This window comes from Chrysochloris asiatica, unplaced genomic scaffold (genome assembly GCF_000296735.1).
Source record: "Chrysochloris asiatica unplaced genomic scaffold, ChrAsi1.0 scaffold00085, whole genome shotgun sequence".
Taxonomy (NCBI): Eukaryota; Metazoa; Chordata; class Mammalia; order Afrosoricida; family Chrysochloridae; genus Chrysochloris; species Chrysochloris asiatica.
In genome coordinates, this window is record NW_006408603.1 from 299,048 (window position 1) to 316,718 (window position 17,671).

Here is a 17,671-nt window from a genome sequence, read left to right on the forward strand (position 1 = left end):
GGTTCCGACTCGATGGCACCTGACAACAAGGCAAGAGTAACAGAGGGTCCATCTTTTCTTCTCGCTTCTGGCTTATATCACAAGAAGCCTCCTGCACATGGATGGGACCACTGAAGTCCACAGATCTAAATTCTATGCAAATTCTTTTGACCAAACTTGCCCCCTGCTCCCTGCCACCCTGCATGTACACACATGAGCATCACTGCTGCCCTTGGATTGGTGCATCTGGGGAAGTGGCCTGAAAGCAGGCTTTGCACTGATTGAACAAGGAGTCCTGAGGTCTGAGTCCTGGGAGCAAGGTTTGTTAGGGTGACACGGAGCTCTGGCTTCCGGTTAGCACTTTCTGTACTCCATGAATCCCTTACCCTGTGGTAAGGTTGCAGCTGGAGGAGGGCCAGGGTGAGAACCTTTAAAGCAATGCTTCTCAAACTTGAGTGTGCATTCGAATCATCTGCAGGACTTACTAAAACACAGATTGCTGGGTTTTGACTCCCAGATTTTTTATTATATTTGTCTGTCATGGAGCCCAAGAATTTACATTTCCAACAAATTCAGACATACTGTTGATGCTGCTGTCTGTGGAGTACACTTTAAGAATCACTGCTTTAAAACTTGAGATCCAGAGCAGGCCAGGGCTTTTGGGGTCCAGAGAAGGTCACTAGACAGTAATGTTAATATTAAGTAAGGATAAGACATGGTTTTGAATGAACTAGGACACATTTTCATGCATTTATCAAAAATTTGAGAATCATCTGATTTCTGCTTAAGTGATTACCCCATGAGAACAAATATGTGTTTAGAATATATATGCATTTAAGGTTTTCCGTAATAGCTTTGCATTGTAGTTTGATAATCTTAAATTTGTATTTGATTTTAGAGCCCCAATTTTTACAAGCATGAGACTAAAAGCAGTAACAACAATATCTATGAAAATCATTGGTTTTACCATTCCAGACAGAGAATTGCTCATCAGCAGATTCCTGGTGTAGCACTGTAAGATAAGCAGTGGACTGTTTATCACAAGGTCAGCTGCTCAAACCACTAGCCATTCCTCAGAAACCCTATAAGGGTTGCTATGAATCGGAATCGACTCGAAGGCACTTAACAACAGCAGTAACTATTAAGGAACCCTGGTGGCACAAGCATTAAGCACTAACTGCTAACCAAATGTCTGGAGGTTCAAATCTACCTAGTATCTCCATAGGAGAAAGACCAGGTGATTACTCCTATAAAGATTACAGCCAAGAAAACCTTTAAGACAGTTCTACTCTATCAGTGGGGTTGCTATGTGTCAAAATGGACTCAATGACATCTAACAACAACAATAACAACTATCAATACCAAGACTGAGCAAGAGAAGGCCAAAGGCATAGAAGATGCCAGTCAGGATCTCAAATACTGCAAGCAGGCCTCCCAGTGAAATTGGCAAGAAACCCTGACATGTGTCAAGGTGACTTGGGACAGAGATTGTAGATATTTAAGAGACCTTCTTGCCTAGGAGTTGCAGAATTTTTGACGCAAACATTCTGGTCTTCTAAATTGGAAGCCAGGCTGATTTATGATGGAATATCCAAAATATTTTCAGAAGAGTTACTTTTATTTGTCTGGTTATCCAACAGATTAAAAATGGAGGCTTTCATGTCATGTATAAAGCTTTATTTGAGACTGGAGTTCACAACAGTGAGCTCTGAAGATTCTTTAGCATCCTAGTGATGTGTGAGGTCTAGCACATACTCCTCTTACCCTCCTCCACATGTCCCCATACTAGATGTACTAAGCCAGGTCGGTCCTCAGGCTAGTCCTGCTTTTTCTGACTCTGCCCTGCTTTTTCTTCCCTTCTTCCCAAGAACCATGCTCAGATGCTACCTCCTCTGTGAACTTGTATACCAAGCTAGTCTGCCCAGATAAAACGAATTCCTGTCTCTACTATGCTTCCATACCATAGTTACCACATTATATTTTAAATGCTTGTCCATGTGTTTGCCTTTTCTCACCTCTATATTATTTGCTCTTGGAAATTCAATATTGTATTTAATTCTTTTGTGTGTGTCTCTAGCACCTAGTATAGTGGCTGGGTAGCATTTGAAAGTTTAAGTCTTTAATGAATGAAACAAATAATTCTAGTGTTTGGGAAGGAGAAACATTACTTAAGCGTTCAGTAGGGATGCAGGTGGAAAATATTAACTCTCAATGAATACAGTTGCTTAGAGCTAAGACATCTTAGTCATTGTCTCTGCCAGCGCCTCGTCTTTAAAAGGAGGAAGCTCTGATAGAGATGTCGAGTGATTTACTCAGGTTTCAGGGTGAATTGGACAAGGATGCTGTTGGTTCCAGTCTGGTAATCTGTCAAGCTTGGCCACACACAGATGACGGGCTTGAGGACTGGACCAGACACTGTTTTCTGAGAGCGTTAGGACCAGGCTCCATAGAGCCCACGTCTTACCTTGGTGATATGGTATTCTCTTTCTCCTGTATTAAACCAAGATCAGGAAATAAAGAATATAATGTGCTTTGCCCCACAATGTAATTATCTTTAGGGTATTTGAGTAGCTGTCAATTGAGCATGGGTGGGGGGTCTGATACTTTCTAAGGCAAAAAAAGATTTTGAGCAAAATGGGGAAGGAAGAGGAATGGAAACATAACAATCCTTCATTTTATTATTTCTAATAGCACAAAACTTACTCCAGAGACCCATCCTATCTCCTCTGCTCTCCATCTCTTCTTTGTGTATGAGGGTTGGGGAGCTTCACTGATATTTGCTTCCAGCAGCACAAGATGGGAGGAAGTTGAGGGAATATCAGTGATCAGGAGCGACACCCCAAATAGGGATTGTTGGAGGTGGAAAAAGAATACAGATAGGGAGGTTAAAGATGCCATTCTAGAACTATTTGAGAGGACAGGGGACTGTACCTCACCCTACTAAAACCTCTGCAATAGATATAATCATACACTCATTTTTTAAAAAGTAATGTCATTCCCCTGCTTGAATATCCTCATCACCTCCCTCATGCCCTTTGGATAAAACCTTAGCTCCTTACTATGGCCTTGCAGACTTGGCTACTTCTACCATTCTAACTCATTTTATAGATATCTTCTCTACCTGCTCAGAGACTTTCATTTACTTCCACACCAGGAACATTCAGTTGCTGTTCCTTCTGCCTGGATTGATCTCCCTCTGGTTCTTTCCCATCCTTATAATCTCAATTTGAAGGCAACCTCCTTAGAGAACTCTTCCTTGACTTCCATGTCAACTGAATTTTCAGTTGTTTACTATCCCCTGCAGTAGTCCTCTATCACAATATCCTGCTTACTTCCTTCATGGCACATGCAGAACCTGAAGATACCTTGTTTTCAAAAGACTATATGCGTCATGAGAGCCAAGACCTTGTCTATCTTATTCACTGTTTTTCTTTAGAACTAGAACAGTGTTTAGCACATAGTAGGTGCTCAGGAAATGTTTTTTAAATGAATGAATAAGACACCTACATGCGAGGGAGCTTCCAAAAGGCCGTGGAAAAATTCCATTATCTTACCATTCGATTTTCCCACAAACTTTTTGAAGCCGCCTCGTTTATCAGGTTTATGGAATCAGGGGAGAATACAAACCTTCCACTGCATCTAAAATTACAACCTACAACCGAATGAAATTGAATGAAATGAAAGTATCCTATCATTCAATTTTTCCCCACAAACTTTTTGAAACCCCCTCATGTATCAGGTTTATGGAATTAGGAGAGAATAGAGACTTTCCACTACATCTAGAAATTACAACCTAAAATGGAATGTCGTTCTTTTCTCATTGTATTATCTCCATAGTTTCCAATTCCTAGAATTTGACCTTCAGCATAGTTCTGAGATCAATACCCTAGTTCTGTAAAAGCTCCGACAAATAGTCAGACTGTCTTATTTGCCATTGTTGATCTGCATTTTTATCAAAGCATCAACTTGCTCTGAGTTTTCTTTTTTATCTGTAGAATTTGTTTTACCAGTTGGGCTGGTTCAAAATTAGTGCTACTTACATTGGGTCTACTTAGCCCTATGTCCAGATATCAATAGAATCATTTCCATTCTGATGCTGGATTAGGGGTCTGCCAGAGCAGGACTCTGGTGTAGGTCTGGATGTAAGGCTAGACATGGATTGTATCTGGGCATAAACCAAGAGGCTTTGGTACAAGAGTGAGAAACAGTGCCCTCTTCCCCATGGCCCTCCCCTACCCCATCCTTCCATGGAAGGTTGGATCCCTAGGAATTTCTACAACTCATCTCTAACCTCCTCCTGGGCCATGATGCTGGTAAAATCCCAAAACTCAGGGCAAGGCGGTTTGTCCTATTGGCACATCTCTCCCTTCCTGCCTAAAGCATGGATGTCCATCTGCTGGAATGTGGTGGCATGCCCATCTAATGCCAGCTCTCTCCCCACAGAGTCCTGACCTGTGGTCGTGCAGTCCCAGGGACTGGATGGCATGCTGGACCCAAGCTCAGCTCAGCGTCTGGGCCCAATAAAGACTTTTCCAAGGGAGCATCTTTCCGTCCTGGCCACACGGAGGTAAGCACCTTGGGGGGCATCTGCCTCATAGGGGTTCCTCACTCTAGAGCTGCAAGAAGCTAGGCACCCCAAGTGAAAGCTGGGAATAATCCCCAGGCTAAGGAATGGGGGTCAAATCAAACTGCTGATCACTGGGTAAGGAGTGGCTCATAGTGACCCAGGCAAATGTGGCCTCTAAGCCGGTTTGGAAGGAGAATGGCCTTGTGCTCTCAGGCTGACCCCACACCTTCCAGGGACATGTTAAGAATCTGAGCTACCCCATGTCTCAAGCAGTAGGATGCAGAGTCTCAAATAGACAGCATCTATCAGACCCTCCACGTGGAGTGGCTGAGCAGGGGACCTTATGAGATCAAAGGTTCCTAATTACAGTCCACCTGCTCATCCAACAGATTGAAAGGGTGGGCAAAAGCCCTAATACAGGGGATAGGCAGGTCTGGCTTGGAGTTTTAGTTCTGTCAGGTGTGTGAATGTGATCAGGTTACTTAATGTTACCGGGTATATTTGAGGGAACGCTCTGTTTTCTCATCAGTAAAATAGGAATAATGCATACTTCCCAGAGTGGTTGTGAGGGTTAATGACATAATTATGGCCAATAATGATAATAATAATTATAATCTTACCTCATTCATTTTAATATGTGCTTCTAAGAATTCAAGCCAATAGGTTAAGTATCTATTAATGCAGCCAGCGCGCACCTGCCCTGGAAGAGACCAATTAAGTCCATAGATGCCTGTATCTGTTGGTCCTTCCTGGCTGTATATTTCTATCAAGCACATTGTAAGTACTTTAGGATCAAGTCTATATGATACTTAGGAGCTCTGGTGGCACCGTGATTAAGCACTTGGCTGCAAACTGAAAGATCAGTGGTTCAAACCCATCAGTTGCTCCATGGAAGAAAGAAATGGTAGTCTGTGTCCATAAAGATTTGTTGTTGTTGTTGTTGTTCTTGTTAAGTGCCGTGGAGTTGGTTCTGACTCATAGTGACTCTGCATAGGGTTTCCAAGGCTGTAAATCTTTACGAGAGCAGAAGGCCTCATCTTTCTCCCATGGAACAGCTGGTAGTTTTGAACTACTGACCATGAGATTAACAGCCTGATTCATAACTACTATGCTACCGGAGTTCCTTCATAAAGATTTACAGCACTGGAAACCCTATGGATCAGTAGTTCTACTGTGCCCTATAGGGTCACTATAGATCCGAATTTGTGTGGTTTTGGAGTTCTTATACTATACTCTGAGTCCTGGTGTATTGCTAAGATAAAGTACTGGGCCTCAAGGTTGGTTTGAACCATGAGGTTGGTGGTTCAAACTCACCAGCAGCTCCTTAGAAACCCTATCGAGAGTTGCTATGAGTCAGAAGTGACTCAATGGCACCTAACAACAACACATGACACTCAGACCTTATAAATTAGATATAAAAACAATTAAATTTCCAAATGCTCCTAGATATCTGATTTGTGGCATCAAGAAGGTAAAACCTCTGTTGGACAGAGTAATCATTTAGATGTCAGGGGTTGAGATGTCAGGGTGGGGTCAGTTTTGACTCCTGTTGACCCTGTGTGTGTCACAGTAGAACTATGTTTCACAGAGTTTTCAACGACCAATTTTTTCAGAAGTAGATTATTAGAATTTTCTTCGGAGGTATCTCTGGGTAGACTTGAACCACCAACTCTTGGATTAGCAGTCGAGTATTTACCTTTTATGCCACCCAAGTATGTCAAGCACACCCTGCTCCAAAGTAAAACCAAACCCACTGGCATCGATCGAGTCAGTTCTGACTCTCAGTTCTGACTCAGAGCAACACGATAGAGGGTTTTGGAGACCGTAAATCTTAATGGGAGCAGACAGCCTCATCTTTCACCCCCTGCAGTTAGTAGTGCAATGCTTATCCTACAGCACCCACAGAGCTCCCTCAAACACACCCCAGGACCTATCAATTACAGTGTGCATAACACTGCAGCCCCTCTCCTCCATAAAGGCTGGACAAAACTCCAGGCACCCCCAAGCTGACTGCCTCTCACTAGCTGCATGATCCTAAATCTCAAAGCTTCTCTAAGCCTCATTGCAGTCCTCTATAAAGTTAAAGGATCAGACTAGATGAGTGGTTCTCAAAGTGTGGTGTCCTCCACCCTGCCCTCCTCAGTAGCAGCAGCGTCACCTGGGAACTTCTTAGAATTGCATATTCTCAGGTCCCACCCCAGACTTAATGAATGCAAAATCGTGGGGTCCAGGGCCCTACTTTCTGTGGTATAACAAGCTCTCTGGGTAACTGTGATGTTCTTGAGTTTGAGAACCACTGGACTGGATAGATTCTGGCTTCCCTTCTAGTCCATCTTCCTACTAATCCATCCTGTCTGGGAGATGCTAGCAGAGGCACCGGGTTCTGTCTGGTCAGCACTTCTCTCGGTTGTAGTCCAGGATACCTCTGGGATACTGCCCTGGGTAGTGGAGTGGCCCCAGAAACCCCCTCACACTCCACATAAGCTCCAAGAACTAAGTGTGTCTGAGTTTTTAAAATGAATACAGTGACCAGTTTACATTTAAAACAATGGCTGCATGTAGAACTAGAAATGACTCTTGACCCACTCTCAGAATGTAGGGAGTGAGATTGAGGAGGAGGAGGAAGCTGGATTTCTTTAGCCACAAGAATTTCTTCTCTTGCCAACAGTTAGTGACCCTTGTTCGCTGATCCAATCTCCAGCCTGAGAATGACTAACAGACCTTGGCACCTCTCTCTGTAAAGCAGGAATTATCTTTCTCTCTTCTGCCATCCTTCTCCATTGGCACTGCTGTCAAGCCTCCCAGTACATCAGTCCTCCAAGCAAATATTTGGGCCAGTTGCTTAGTCTGAACTCATAAGTGACACAAAAGGTTGGCTGTCCAAACCAAAGAGGAGCCTCAGCAGACAGGCTGGAGATCTGCTTCTGAAAGTCACCACCTTGAAAATCCTCTGGAGTATTTCCACTCTGCACACATGAGGTTGCTAGGTGTTGGAATCCATTTTATGGCCATGGATTTGAAGGTTTTTGGGTTATTGTTTTGGGAAGAGGCTGGGGTGGACTTGATTAGCGGAGTCCTATTGTGGCACTGTGGGCTAATGCGCTGGACTGCAAGGTCAGTTTGAACCGTAAGATTGGTGATTCAAGTTCACCAGTCACTCCTTGGAAACCCTATACAGGGTCGCTACAGAACTGACTCAGCGGCACTTGACAACAACAGCTTTATCAGCTATTCAGGTGAGGCCAGAATCTGTGTGATGATCATTCACCTGGCACAGAAAATTTCTTTTTTTATTGGAGTATGTCAACCACTGGAAATCTAGAATGTCCCACCAGCCCAATGGAGGAGGGCAAGCTGGTGGAGTAGTCAGTCAGCACTGGGATTTAAAGGCACCTTGATTGGTCTCCTACTTTTGGCCATTTATCTTCCCTTTCAGGTAGGAGCAGGACAAAGAAAGAACATTCACCTATTAAACAGAACACGTTTACACTTTTATGTGAGCTCCTGATTGCATCTTCCCAAGCTAATTATTTTGCTTTCAAAGTTCTGGTTTGTGGAGCCACAGAGAGAGAGGATTATCATCTATTCAGGAGAAAGCCTTCAGAAGTTGTTCTTAAAAATAAATACAATTTCTATGATGTCTCACTTTAACCAAGGAGGGAATGTTCTTTTCTAAGTTGTACTTTGTGCATTATATCACTGGACTAGAAACGACACTTGTTTGCTGTTAGGTTGTTGTTGTAGCTTTTTTTTTTTTTTCTTTTATATACTGATGATTTTTTTTTAAAAAAAAAGCAAACCATTTAAGCATTTTTTTTAAAAAAGAGATAACAGGGAACATACTCCTACTATGAGTAAATTAAGTATAATTTTCCAGACACAAGTTTTAATCTAGATTCCAAATGAGAGATAAGTTATGACATTTTTAAATTTTAATAAAATAATCAGTTTATAAACAAAGTTGCAAATCTCCATTATGATTAAATGTAGCCAGGTACCACATGGTACTGTGAATTGAGAAACAGCACTAAAGTTTAAGAACTTTGTGAAATCAGTTAAGTAAAACCAACAGAATTTGCTTATAATCGAAGAATGTCAGAATTGGAAGATACCTTTAAACAGCATTATTGAGATGGAGAAATTTAAGAACAGAGCGAAAGAATGCATTCTTGATGATGGAACTGTTGTTGTTGTTAAGTCAAGTCTGTTCCGACTCATAGTGACCCAGTATAGGGTTTCTCGTGAGCAACTGGTGAGCTTTAACTGCTGACCTTGTGGTTCAAACTGACTTTGAGGTTCAAATATACATTAACTCACAATGCCACACCAGGACTCCAGAAGGTAGAACTAGTCTGGGAGTATTAGGTAAGGAAGATGCCACAAAGATACCTTCGGGGTATTTAGCTTCTAAGAGGAAGGCTAAGAGGAGAAAACCACTACCATTAAGAGAGCAAAAAGGAAATGCATTAAGATGTGAAGAGAGAATTTATCCCACTGGAATCAGATAAAGCTTCTCAGTGGAGGTGGAATTTAAGTTGGGTGTTCAAAGACAGTGGGGAGGATTTCAACCAACAGAGCTGAAGAGCAGAAAGGCGCAGGAGACCATGCCTCATTCAGAAGATTCTGAACCAAGGACAGTGGTGGGGAAGCACAGCGCAGGGGTTTCCTTTGAGAAGTGCTGTTTGCCTAGAAAGCAAAATATGTGGAGTACAAGGAGGATGAGGATTCCTTCCTGGCTGACTGAGCAATGGACTCCCCACTGGATCCTGTGAGTAGGCATGATGTGATCAGATGCAAGCTCTCAGAAGTTACATAAAGTGTCAGGGATTATAGGTATTGAAAGAGAGGTGAGTTAGGACATCTGTTGTCCAACTGTGACTATGGGTGGAGCAATAATAATGAAAAGCAATTTAAAAGAGATGCCCTGCTGTGGTGCTGTAGGATAAGTACAGGATAGCTAACGAAAAGGTCAGCAGTACAAACCCACTAGCCGCTCTTGGAAATCCTGTGCAGGGGCTGTTATGAGTCAGAACTGACTTAATGGCACACAACAGCAACCATAACAGAACCAAGAGGGCTGACTGGATGGAGGGCACAGTGAAAAGTGCAGACTCTAGTCCTGATCTGAGGTTCGGGGTTGGTGAATGAAGAACTAGTGCTCCATTAACAGAAAAAGGAAAATGCAGAGAAGCAAGTTTAGAAAAATGGGGAAAGGTGATCACAAGAGATAATAGCAGTCAAACTCTTTGTAAATCATTAAGTGATCCAGAACGGAGCTGCTGAGGTTGAATGAAGAAGAAGAAGAAGAAGAAGAAGAAGAAGAAGAGAGATGATGATTAGACTGAGGGAGTGTGACGATTTTTGTTTGGGATGTCTTGTATTTAAACTGCCAATATCCATAAAGAGTTCTTTGTCAAGAATCTGGAGACTTATCACTGGCTTATAAAAGAGCGTGTGGGCTCAAGAGCCAGCACAGAAATTCCAGTTGACTCCTTAGAAGTTGGATGTTTGAAGAATTTTCTATTTCCACTTCTCCCTATCCAAATTCTAACAGGTGTTACTAATGTAGACATAAGAAGATGAGTTTTTGTTTTGTTTTGTTTTTTTTCTCCTTTCATCTGTTCACTCTCTGATAGAGATACTGTTGTACTGAGAAGAAGACAGAAATGAAACAGAGAAGGAGCAAAGTAAAGGACTTGAACTAGCTGTCAGTGAATAGTCAGCTGGAGTTGACTAGACGTGTACGTACAATACCATTAGCCAACAAAACTAATGGTGGTCAAAGATGTAGACGTGCTATTGCTTCCTCTACATGACTGATCAACACTCTATGAGTCCCAGAAGAATTGGAGTAGACAAATGATTTTTCCAAGTAACTCTTTAGAAAAGAATTTGATCGTTTCTTTCTTGCTGTCACACCAAAGAGCTGTCTATGTCCAGCTGAATGAAAGCATATTATTGAGAAGAATACTCACTTTAAAATGGATTTAAAAAAAAACTGCCTATGGTCACAAAAGCACAAGTAGAAATGAAAGCTTACACCATAATGGAAAGAGGTCAGATTGTGAACTTCTCTGGTTACCCTTCATTCACTCCTTCATTCAATCTTCTTAACAGAGTGTGAGGACATACCTCATGCCAGATGCTGTACATGGGCCCAGATATATTAAAATTCAAATGACACAGCTTCTAAATGAATCTTAATGTAATATAAATGATTAACCACACAAGAAATGGCAGGGGTATGCACAAACCATCCTGGAAGACAAGGGAAGGGAGGTAGGAATGGAGTAACTAGTTATACAAGTGGATGAGTTACAACTCAGCCCTCAAGGACTTTACAGTTGGAAAAGACAGACTCAATTAATTACAATGCTTACAAAAAAAAGTCTAATAGAGACAAAACAATGAGCTATGAGAAGGCATGGATGAGGTGTGCTCAGAGAATGACTAACCAGCAGCATAATTGAAAAAGAATAAACCCATGTCCATGAAGAGATTAAAATACTCAGAAGTGATACCAGTTTCTTTAGCACCCAGTTAATCTTAACACCAGCATTATAAAATCCTGTTTATTGTCCTCCTTTTAGCAATGAGGAAACTAAGTAGTCAAGCAGCTTCTTTCTACTAACAAGTAGCTGAGGTAGGAATCCTACTAAGTTTTCTAACCCCAGATCCAACACAGAGTTCTTTAGATTACACTGATTCAGTAGGAGAGGAGCACATATTGCTGAAGTTCAGACTTGAATGAGATCACCTCTGATGGGAGTGATCTGAGAAGGCCTCAAAAAGTAGGTGCTATCAGAGCTAGGATGGAAAGTGGAAGGAAAAATGGGGGAAGTGACAGAATTGGAAGTTTGGAGAACACCCTTTATAGGGAGTGCCTCTACCAAGAAAACTAGAGGAAGTGAAGTTGATATATGTCTACAGGTGTGAATAGGAGCTCACTTTATTTGCCCAGTGGGTGGTCCCTGGTGGGTGACTACAGTGCAATATGAAGCCCTGTCTCCCAGATGCTCAATAGGGGCTTGTGTGGCATCTAAGTGATAGATAGTTCCACATAGTAACAAACAGTAACAAGAAAAGATATACTCAAGAGTGAAAGAGAAAGGGAGAGAGGGTGGAAAGATGGCTAGAAGGGGAGACTGGTTATCTTTGAATTCTATTTCTGGTCTAGTCTTTATTTGGGCCTTTAAATCCATCAGCTAATTTCATGGATGAACTGTGGATCAGTTTCCTTATATGTGAAAGATAGATGATAAATCATAACCCAACTCATAGACTAATGAGAAATCAGAAGGAACATATTTGAAAAGTTTTAAAACATGACACAATTACCATCAGCAGTAGCATATTTCTATGTGAAGTGTGGTAGCTGAATAGATTTTTTAGTCAAATGTGATGCTTTTCAGCTTTACAACAAGGGTCCAAAGGCACTAGGTCTTCGAGCTGTCCCAATTCTTCTATCTGAAGAGGTCCTATTCAGTGCTGAGGCTTCCAGATGTGTCCCCCCAGCTCTTCCCAATGCCTTCCCAGGGATAATCAAAGCTATTGGATAGGACACCGCCACATTTGAAACACTTGTGGGGAGAGCTGTCATACTTACCCCGCCTGCCTCCAGGGACACCCTTGTGCACACTTACCACTCTTTTCCCTAATGCCAGTCAGTCAGAGCATGGTAATGACTGTGAAAGTGCAGCTCCAACTTCATGCCAACCTTCAGAGCAGAATTTCAGGGATTCTGTCTCTTCGTGGAGAAGACTCTATAATAGGGTGCCTGCACACCCCAGGTTGTCTGTGTCAGCCTTGGGCTCTGCCAGTTGCCCCAGGGTAATTATTGTGTGTCCCAGTTTATATGATACACTCTAGGGTCACCTAAGCTATGGACTACCAGTGGGCCTCTTCGTGATTCTCATGGGAGGTCAACTCTGGGGAGCACAGAAACTGTGACTTTTAGGACATTCAGCATTCTGTATCATAACCCTCATTTCTGCTTCATTCTAGGTGCATAGCGTAATGTCCATGTTGTTCTACACTCTGATCACAGCGTTTTTGATCGGCATACAGGCAGAACCACACGAAGAGAGCAATGTCCCAGCAGGACACGCCATCTCCCAAGCCCATTGGTCTAAGCTTCAGCATTCCCTTGACACAGCCCTCCGCAGAACCCACAGCGCCCCGGCTGGGGTGATAACTGCAAGGGTGGCAGGGCAAGCCCACAACATCACCCTGGACCCCAAACTGTTTAAAAAACGACGGCTACGTTCACCCCGAGTACTGTTTAGCACTCAGCCCCCATCTCTCACCATAGAGGCTCAGGGCCTGGACTTTGAGGCCGGTGGTGCTGCTCCTTTCAACAGGACTCACAGGAGGAAGCGATCTGACTCATCCCACCCCATCTTCCACAGGGGAGAGTTCTCTGTGTGTGACAGTGTCAGCATGTGGGTTGGGGATAAGACCACCGCCACGGACATCAAGGGCAAAGAAGTGATGGTGTTGAAAGAAGTGAGCATTAACAACGTTGTATACAAACAGTACTTTTTTGAGACCAAGTGCCAGAACCCCAATCCTGCCGACACTGGGTGCAGGGGTATAGACTCAAAGCACTGGAACTCATACTGTGCCCCAAATTACTCCTTCACTAGGGCACTGACCTTGGATGACAGGCAGACAGCCTGGAGGTTTATTCGGATCAACACGGCCTGTGTGTGTGTGATCAGCAGGAAGACTGGGAGAAGAGCCTGACCCGCACCGCACTACCCAACCCCCTCTACCACACACCCCCACTCTCCTAGGCCCCTCCCTACCTCAACCTGTAAATTATTTTAAATTATAATGACTGCATGGTAATTTATAGTTTATACAGTTTAAAGAAACCATTATTTATTAAATTTTTGGAAGCATCTGCGTGTTGGCACTCTAGTCATTTTTCTCGATTGGATCATTGGCAGGTTTTGGGAATACGCAAGGTGAGTTGTCCAGGGCAAAATGCCTCGCCTAGTCCTTAGCTCCTTTAGGGATGGCAAACTGGTTTCAGATATTAGCCTAAGCCAGACAAGATTAGGAAGGGAAGTCTGCTGGAGTAAAACTTTGTTTTTTTGCATTCCAGAGCCAAAGCTACCTAATCCTTGGATTACCTGCCCCACAACCTGGATCCACCAGCCTTGGTTGCTTTATGCCAGGAAGTTTGTGGAGTCTCAGGAGAAGGCAGATGACTGCAAGCATAGGGCTCCGAAAAGCCCTGTCTCAGTCTTGGAGGGACATGCTGCATAGATGGGAGGAAGTTTGCCCCCAAGACCTTGAGGCTGGCTTGTTTCTAGAAGGAGATCTGCTTTCTGCTGAAATCTGATCAAAAGAGTTGTAACAACATGATCTCAGGAGGCCTGTCACCATAGATCTGATTTTGTGGCTAGTCCTCGATTTATCCTCCAGTGACTTTTTTGAGCCGGGAAAGCCTTAGAGACTTCAGCATGCTTGCTACCCACCAATAGCTCCGGCAACTTTCCAATGATCCCAACATTGGCGCATAACCAAGGAAGCCAGAGACTTGTTGGGGAAGAACTCTTGAGAACTATTTTATAACATTCCTAATTGGGTGATTTCCACAACTGACAAAACGCATGGCTGGGATCAAAGGCCAAGGGGCTGGGAGAAAAGACAAAAATAAATGTTGTTGTTAAGTGTGGTCAAGTTGGTTCCAATTCATAGCAACCCTGTATAGGGTTTCCAAGGTGCAGCTGGTGAATTTGAACCAGTGAGTTTGCAGTTCAAACCAACCTTGCGCTCCAGTGCATTATCCCACAGTGCCATACCAACTAGAAACTAACAAATCATTGAGGAACGGGGTGGTGAAGAGGGGGGCAGGGGGCATGCCAGAGAGGAAACAGTTGCCTTCTGCTCCACCAAACCTGGGGTTTCCTCCCTGACTGGTAAAAAAAACAATTCTGAAAATGGGGACAAAAGAACAGAAAAAGTAAGAGGGAGTATCATCTCACCTTCACCAGCATCCCCTTGCCTGTAAGAAATCCAACACTTTCGATAAAAATAAAAGCAAATCAGTTGCTATCTAGTTAATTCAGATGCATGATGATACTGTGTGTTGCAGAGTAAAATGGTGCCACAGGGTTTTCAGTGGCTGTGACCTTTCTGTACCAGATTGCCAGACTTTTCTTCCAAGCCACCTCTGTTTGGTTTTGAGCCTCCATACTTCCAGATAGTCATTGTGAATGTAACCATTTGCACCACCCAGGGATGCCTAACACCCTCAGTAGATTTCCTTTCCTTCATTTTAAACACACTCATCAATACTTCGTACATAAGAGCATTTTAAGGAAAGACGAAAGTGACAGATTTCAGGGCATGCCAGGAACAAGGTTCTGCCCAGCCGTGTGCTGCATCCTCCCCCTGACACTTGCATTTTGTGTTCTCCCTGAAGCCACATTTCTTTGTGTCCAGACATGGCAATTTTTCTTTTTCACCCCCTAGCTCCTCCCATACCCCCCAGGGTGAAGTGCCTACTCTGTTTTTTTATGAGGAAAAACAATAAAACAAACCCATTGCCATCAAGTCAATTCCATAGGCTCATAGTCACATCTGTTTTACAGGGTTTCAAAGACTAAACCTTTACAGGCACAGACAGCCTCATCATCCCCTGAGGAGCAGCTGGTGGGTTTGAACTACCAATCTTGCGGTTAGGAAGCCCAGGTTATCCCTCTGATAAAAAGCAAACAGTCAAACTCACTCCTCTGTAACTAACGTTCACTGCCCTGTTCCACCCTCAACCCAATCCAAATAGGGCAAATTAGAAAAGTAGAGTGTTTTGGCAAGAGAGACATTTGATTAGGGTAAAAGCATGATGAATAGTGCCCTGTCTTTTTCTATCAAATCTACTGCAATTGGAATAAAGATTTATGTTCAAGAAATACCAACCAGAACATTCTGTGCTGAGATACTTTGGTCAGATAAAGGCTGTGGGGAGGGAGCCCTTCCACTGACCTGTGTCTGTGGCTTTGTACTGGGCTTCAGTGCCAGTGGCCACAGCCTTCCTAGGCCCCTCCCACAAACAGTTCCTTTCTTATAAGGCTTGCTAGACCTGCAGGATCCTGGATGACCTTATAGAAGTGGTGGGTCAGGGTTGTTATGAAGTTCCCATCCAGGCAGGCTTTGTTAGTGAACAGTTCCATCAGCATGGAGAGTCCTGGAGAGCTACTTCCAATACTGCAAGACACACACAGGCACACATGCATACAAGCCTAACCAGTCAACCTCAAGTCAGTTCCAACTTAGGACAATTCCATACAATGCAGAACAGAACTTCATAGCGTAAGGTTGTGACCTTTTGAGATGCCTCTGGGTGAGCTCAACCACCAACCTTTTGGTTAGTAGTTCAGTGCTTAACCATTTGTACCATCCTTTGCTTGCAAGCACATAGGACATCATCTAAAAAAATGTCTTTGCTGCCCTGGACCTCCTAGGGGGAAACATAGTCTGAAAACATCTTAGGAAAGACGGAGGGACCTCATTTCAGTGTTATTCTCATAACAGAAGGTTAAACTCACCCCAATAATACTTTCAATGGCAAAATGTGCTCTAAACCAAAAGTCTGGAGTCCCAGCGTGGGAGCTAATGTTTTCACACAATATGAAGGGATATCAGTTTGGCTAAACGAAGTCAAAGCAGTCCAAAGACAACCTCAAGCCTGGTGGTTTCCGCAGTTTAGACTCTGCTCCCACACACAGGGGGGAGCTCTGGCTTCCAGACCCACCCAAGCTGCCCCAGGAGAGGCTGCCCTGGGTCGAGAGGGCCCCAGCCATTTGAGCCCATTGGAAAAACAGCTTTAAACAGCCCATTGTGTTCTGTGAGGAGCAGCAGCTGCACACTCTGCACACTTTTCCATCTCTTGCCTCGCTGAGGTTTTCTGCCTAGGTTCCCCAAAAGCCCAGAGGGTTAGAGGAGATGCCTTTCCCCTCGGCAACTTCCTTCCCTGGAAGACGTCCCTTCAGCAGGCCAAAGTAAACTAGCACAGAGCCTGGCTCATCCCACTGACACAGCGCAGCTCTCCTAGTGAAGCCGTTGCTCACCTCAGCTTGAGGCAAAACTCCTGGTCCTGGAAGATGCAAGCAATATGGTGCCTGATGCTATTTATATCCTGAGTCTGTCCTTATGACCTCTTCTTCTCCCCACAACCAGAGCATTAGCTTCCCCAATATCTGCTGTCACAACTAACAGAAAACCTACAGTGGGATACTGATATTCAGCAAAAACCAAATAGCTAATTATTTTCATCCCTGTGAAATACAGGAATGTTCCTCCTCAAAGTCTCAGACCTGGAAACTGAGGACAGAGAGGCAGGGTCTGTCCCACGTGGGTCACATTTTCTCCACTTAGGCAGGAGACCCAGACCTGAGTGAAGCTTTGGGCTATCAAGCACACAGGGGTCTGAAACTTAGAATTTACCTCAGTCTTTCTTCCACAGTCTGGAATGGAAAAGTGGGAGTCACTGGGGCCCTAGAAGTGAAGACCATTGATCATTCCTGGTGCCCGAGGAAGCATCCTGGTGTAATAGTATGAATGGTGGACTTGGTGTCAGTGGAGCTAGGTTCTAGACGCAGCTCCCTTGTTCCTGTCTCTGGAACCTTGGCAAGACACAGTTCCTGCAGCTGTGAAATGAAAATAATCATTCCTGTATCCAAGAGTTGGGAGCACACAGTGAAATCATGTATTAGAAAGTAAACAGTCAAGTCCTTGCAATGCTAAGGCAAAGTAATTTATTCTTAACTTAACAATTCCTGTGTTGATTATAGGAAGTAATAACTGTTACTAAATAAGGTGTTCACTAAATATTTGTTTGCTGATGGATGTGTAGATGGAGTATGGGAAACCCTCTGATCAGTGGACTATTGTGTAATATGGGTATGACATGACAAGTCCTCAGAAGGTAAGACCAAGAATAGCATCTTTTCAGTGCAGACCCTGTCTGAAACTGGGCCACCTAGATTCTAGAAGGTCTAGTATAGTGGTTAAAAGGATGGGCTTTGGAGTCAGACAAGCAAAACTCTTCTCCTTACTTCTTGTTGTTGTTAGGTTCCATTGAGTAAGTTCTGATTCATAGTGACCCTATGTACA

At 43.5% G+C, this 17,671-nt stretch overlaps 1 protein-coding gene across 1 annotated transcript; it reads left to right on the forward strand.

Moving 5' to 3' along the window:
- Nucleotides 1-4,441: 4,441 nt before the first annotated feature.
- Nucleotides 4,442-13,291, forward strand: LOC102817013 (beta-nerve growth factor-like). The gene is made up of 2 exons (XM_006865865.1): nt 4,442-4,546; nt 12,551-13,291. The coding sequence occupies exon 2, from the start codon at nt 12,563-12,565 to the stop codon at nt 13,289-13,291; it is 729 nt and encodes a 242-aa protein (XP_006865927.1). The 5' UTR covers nt 4,442-4,546; nt 12,551-12,562.
- The last annotated feature ends 4,380 nt before the right edge of the window (nt 13,292-17,671 follow it).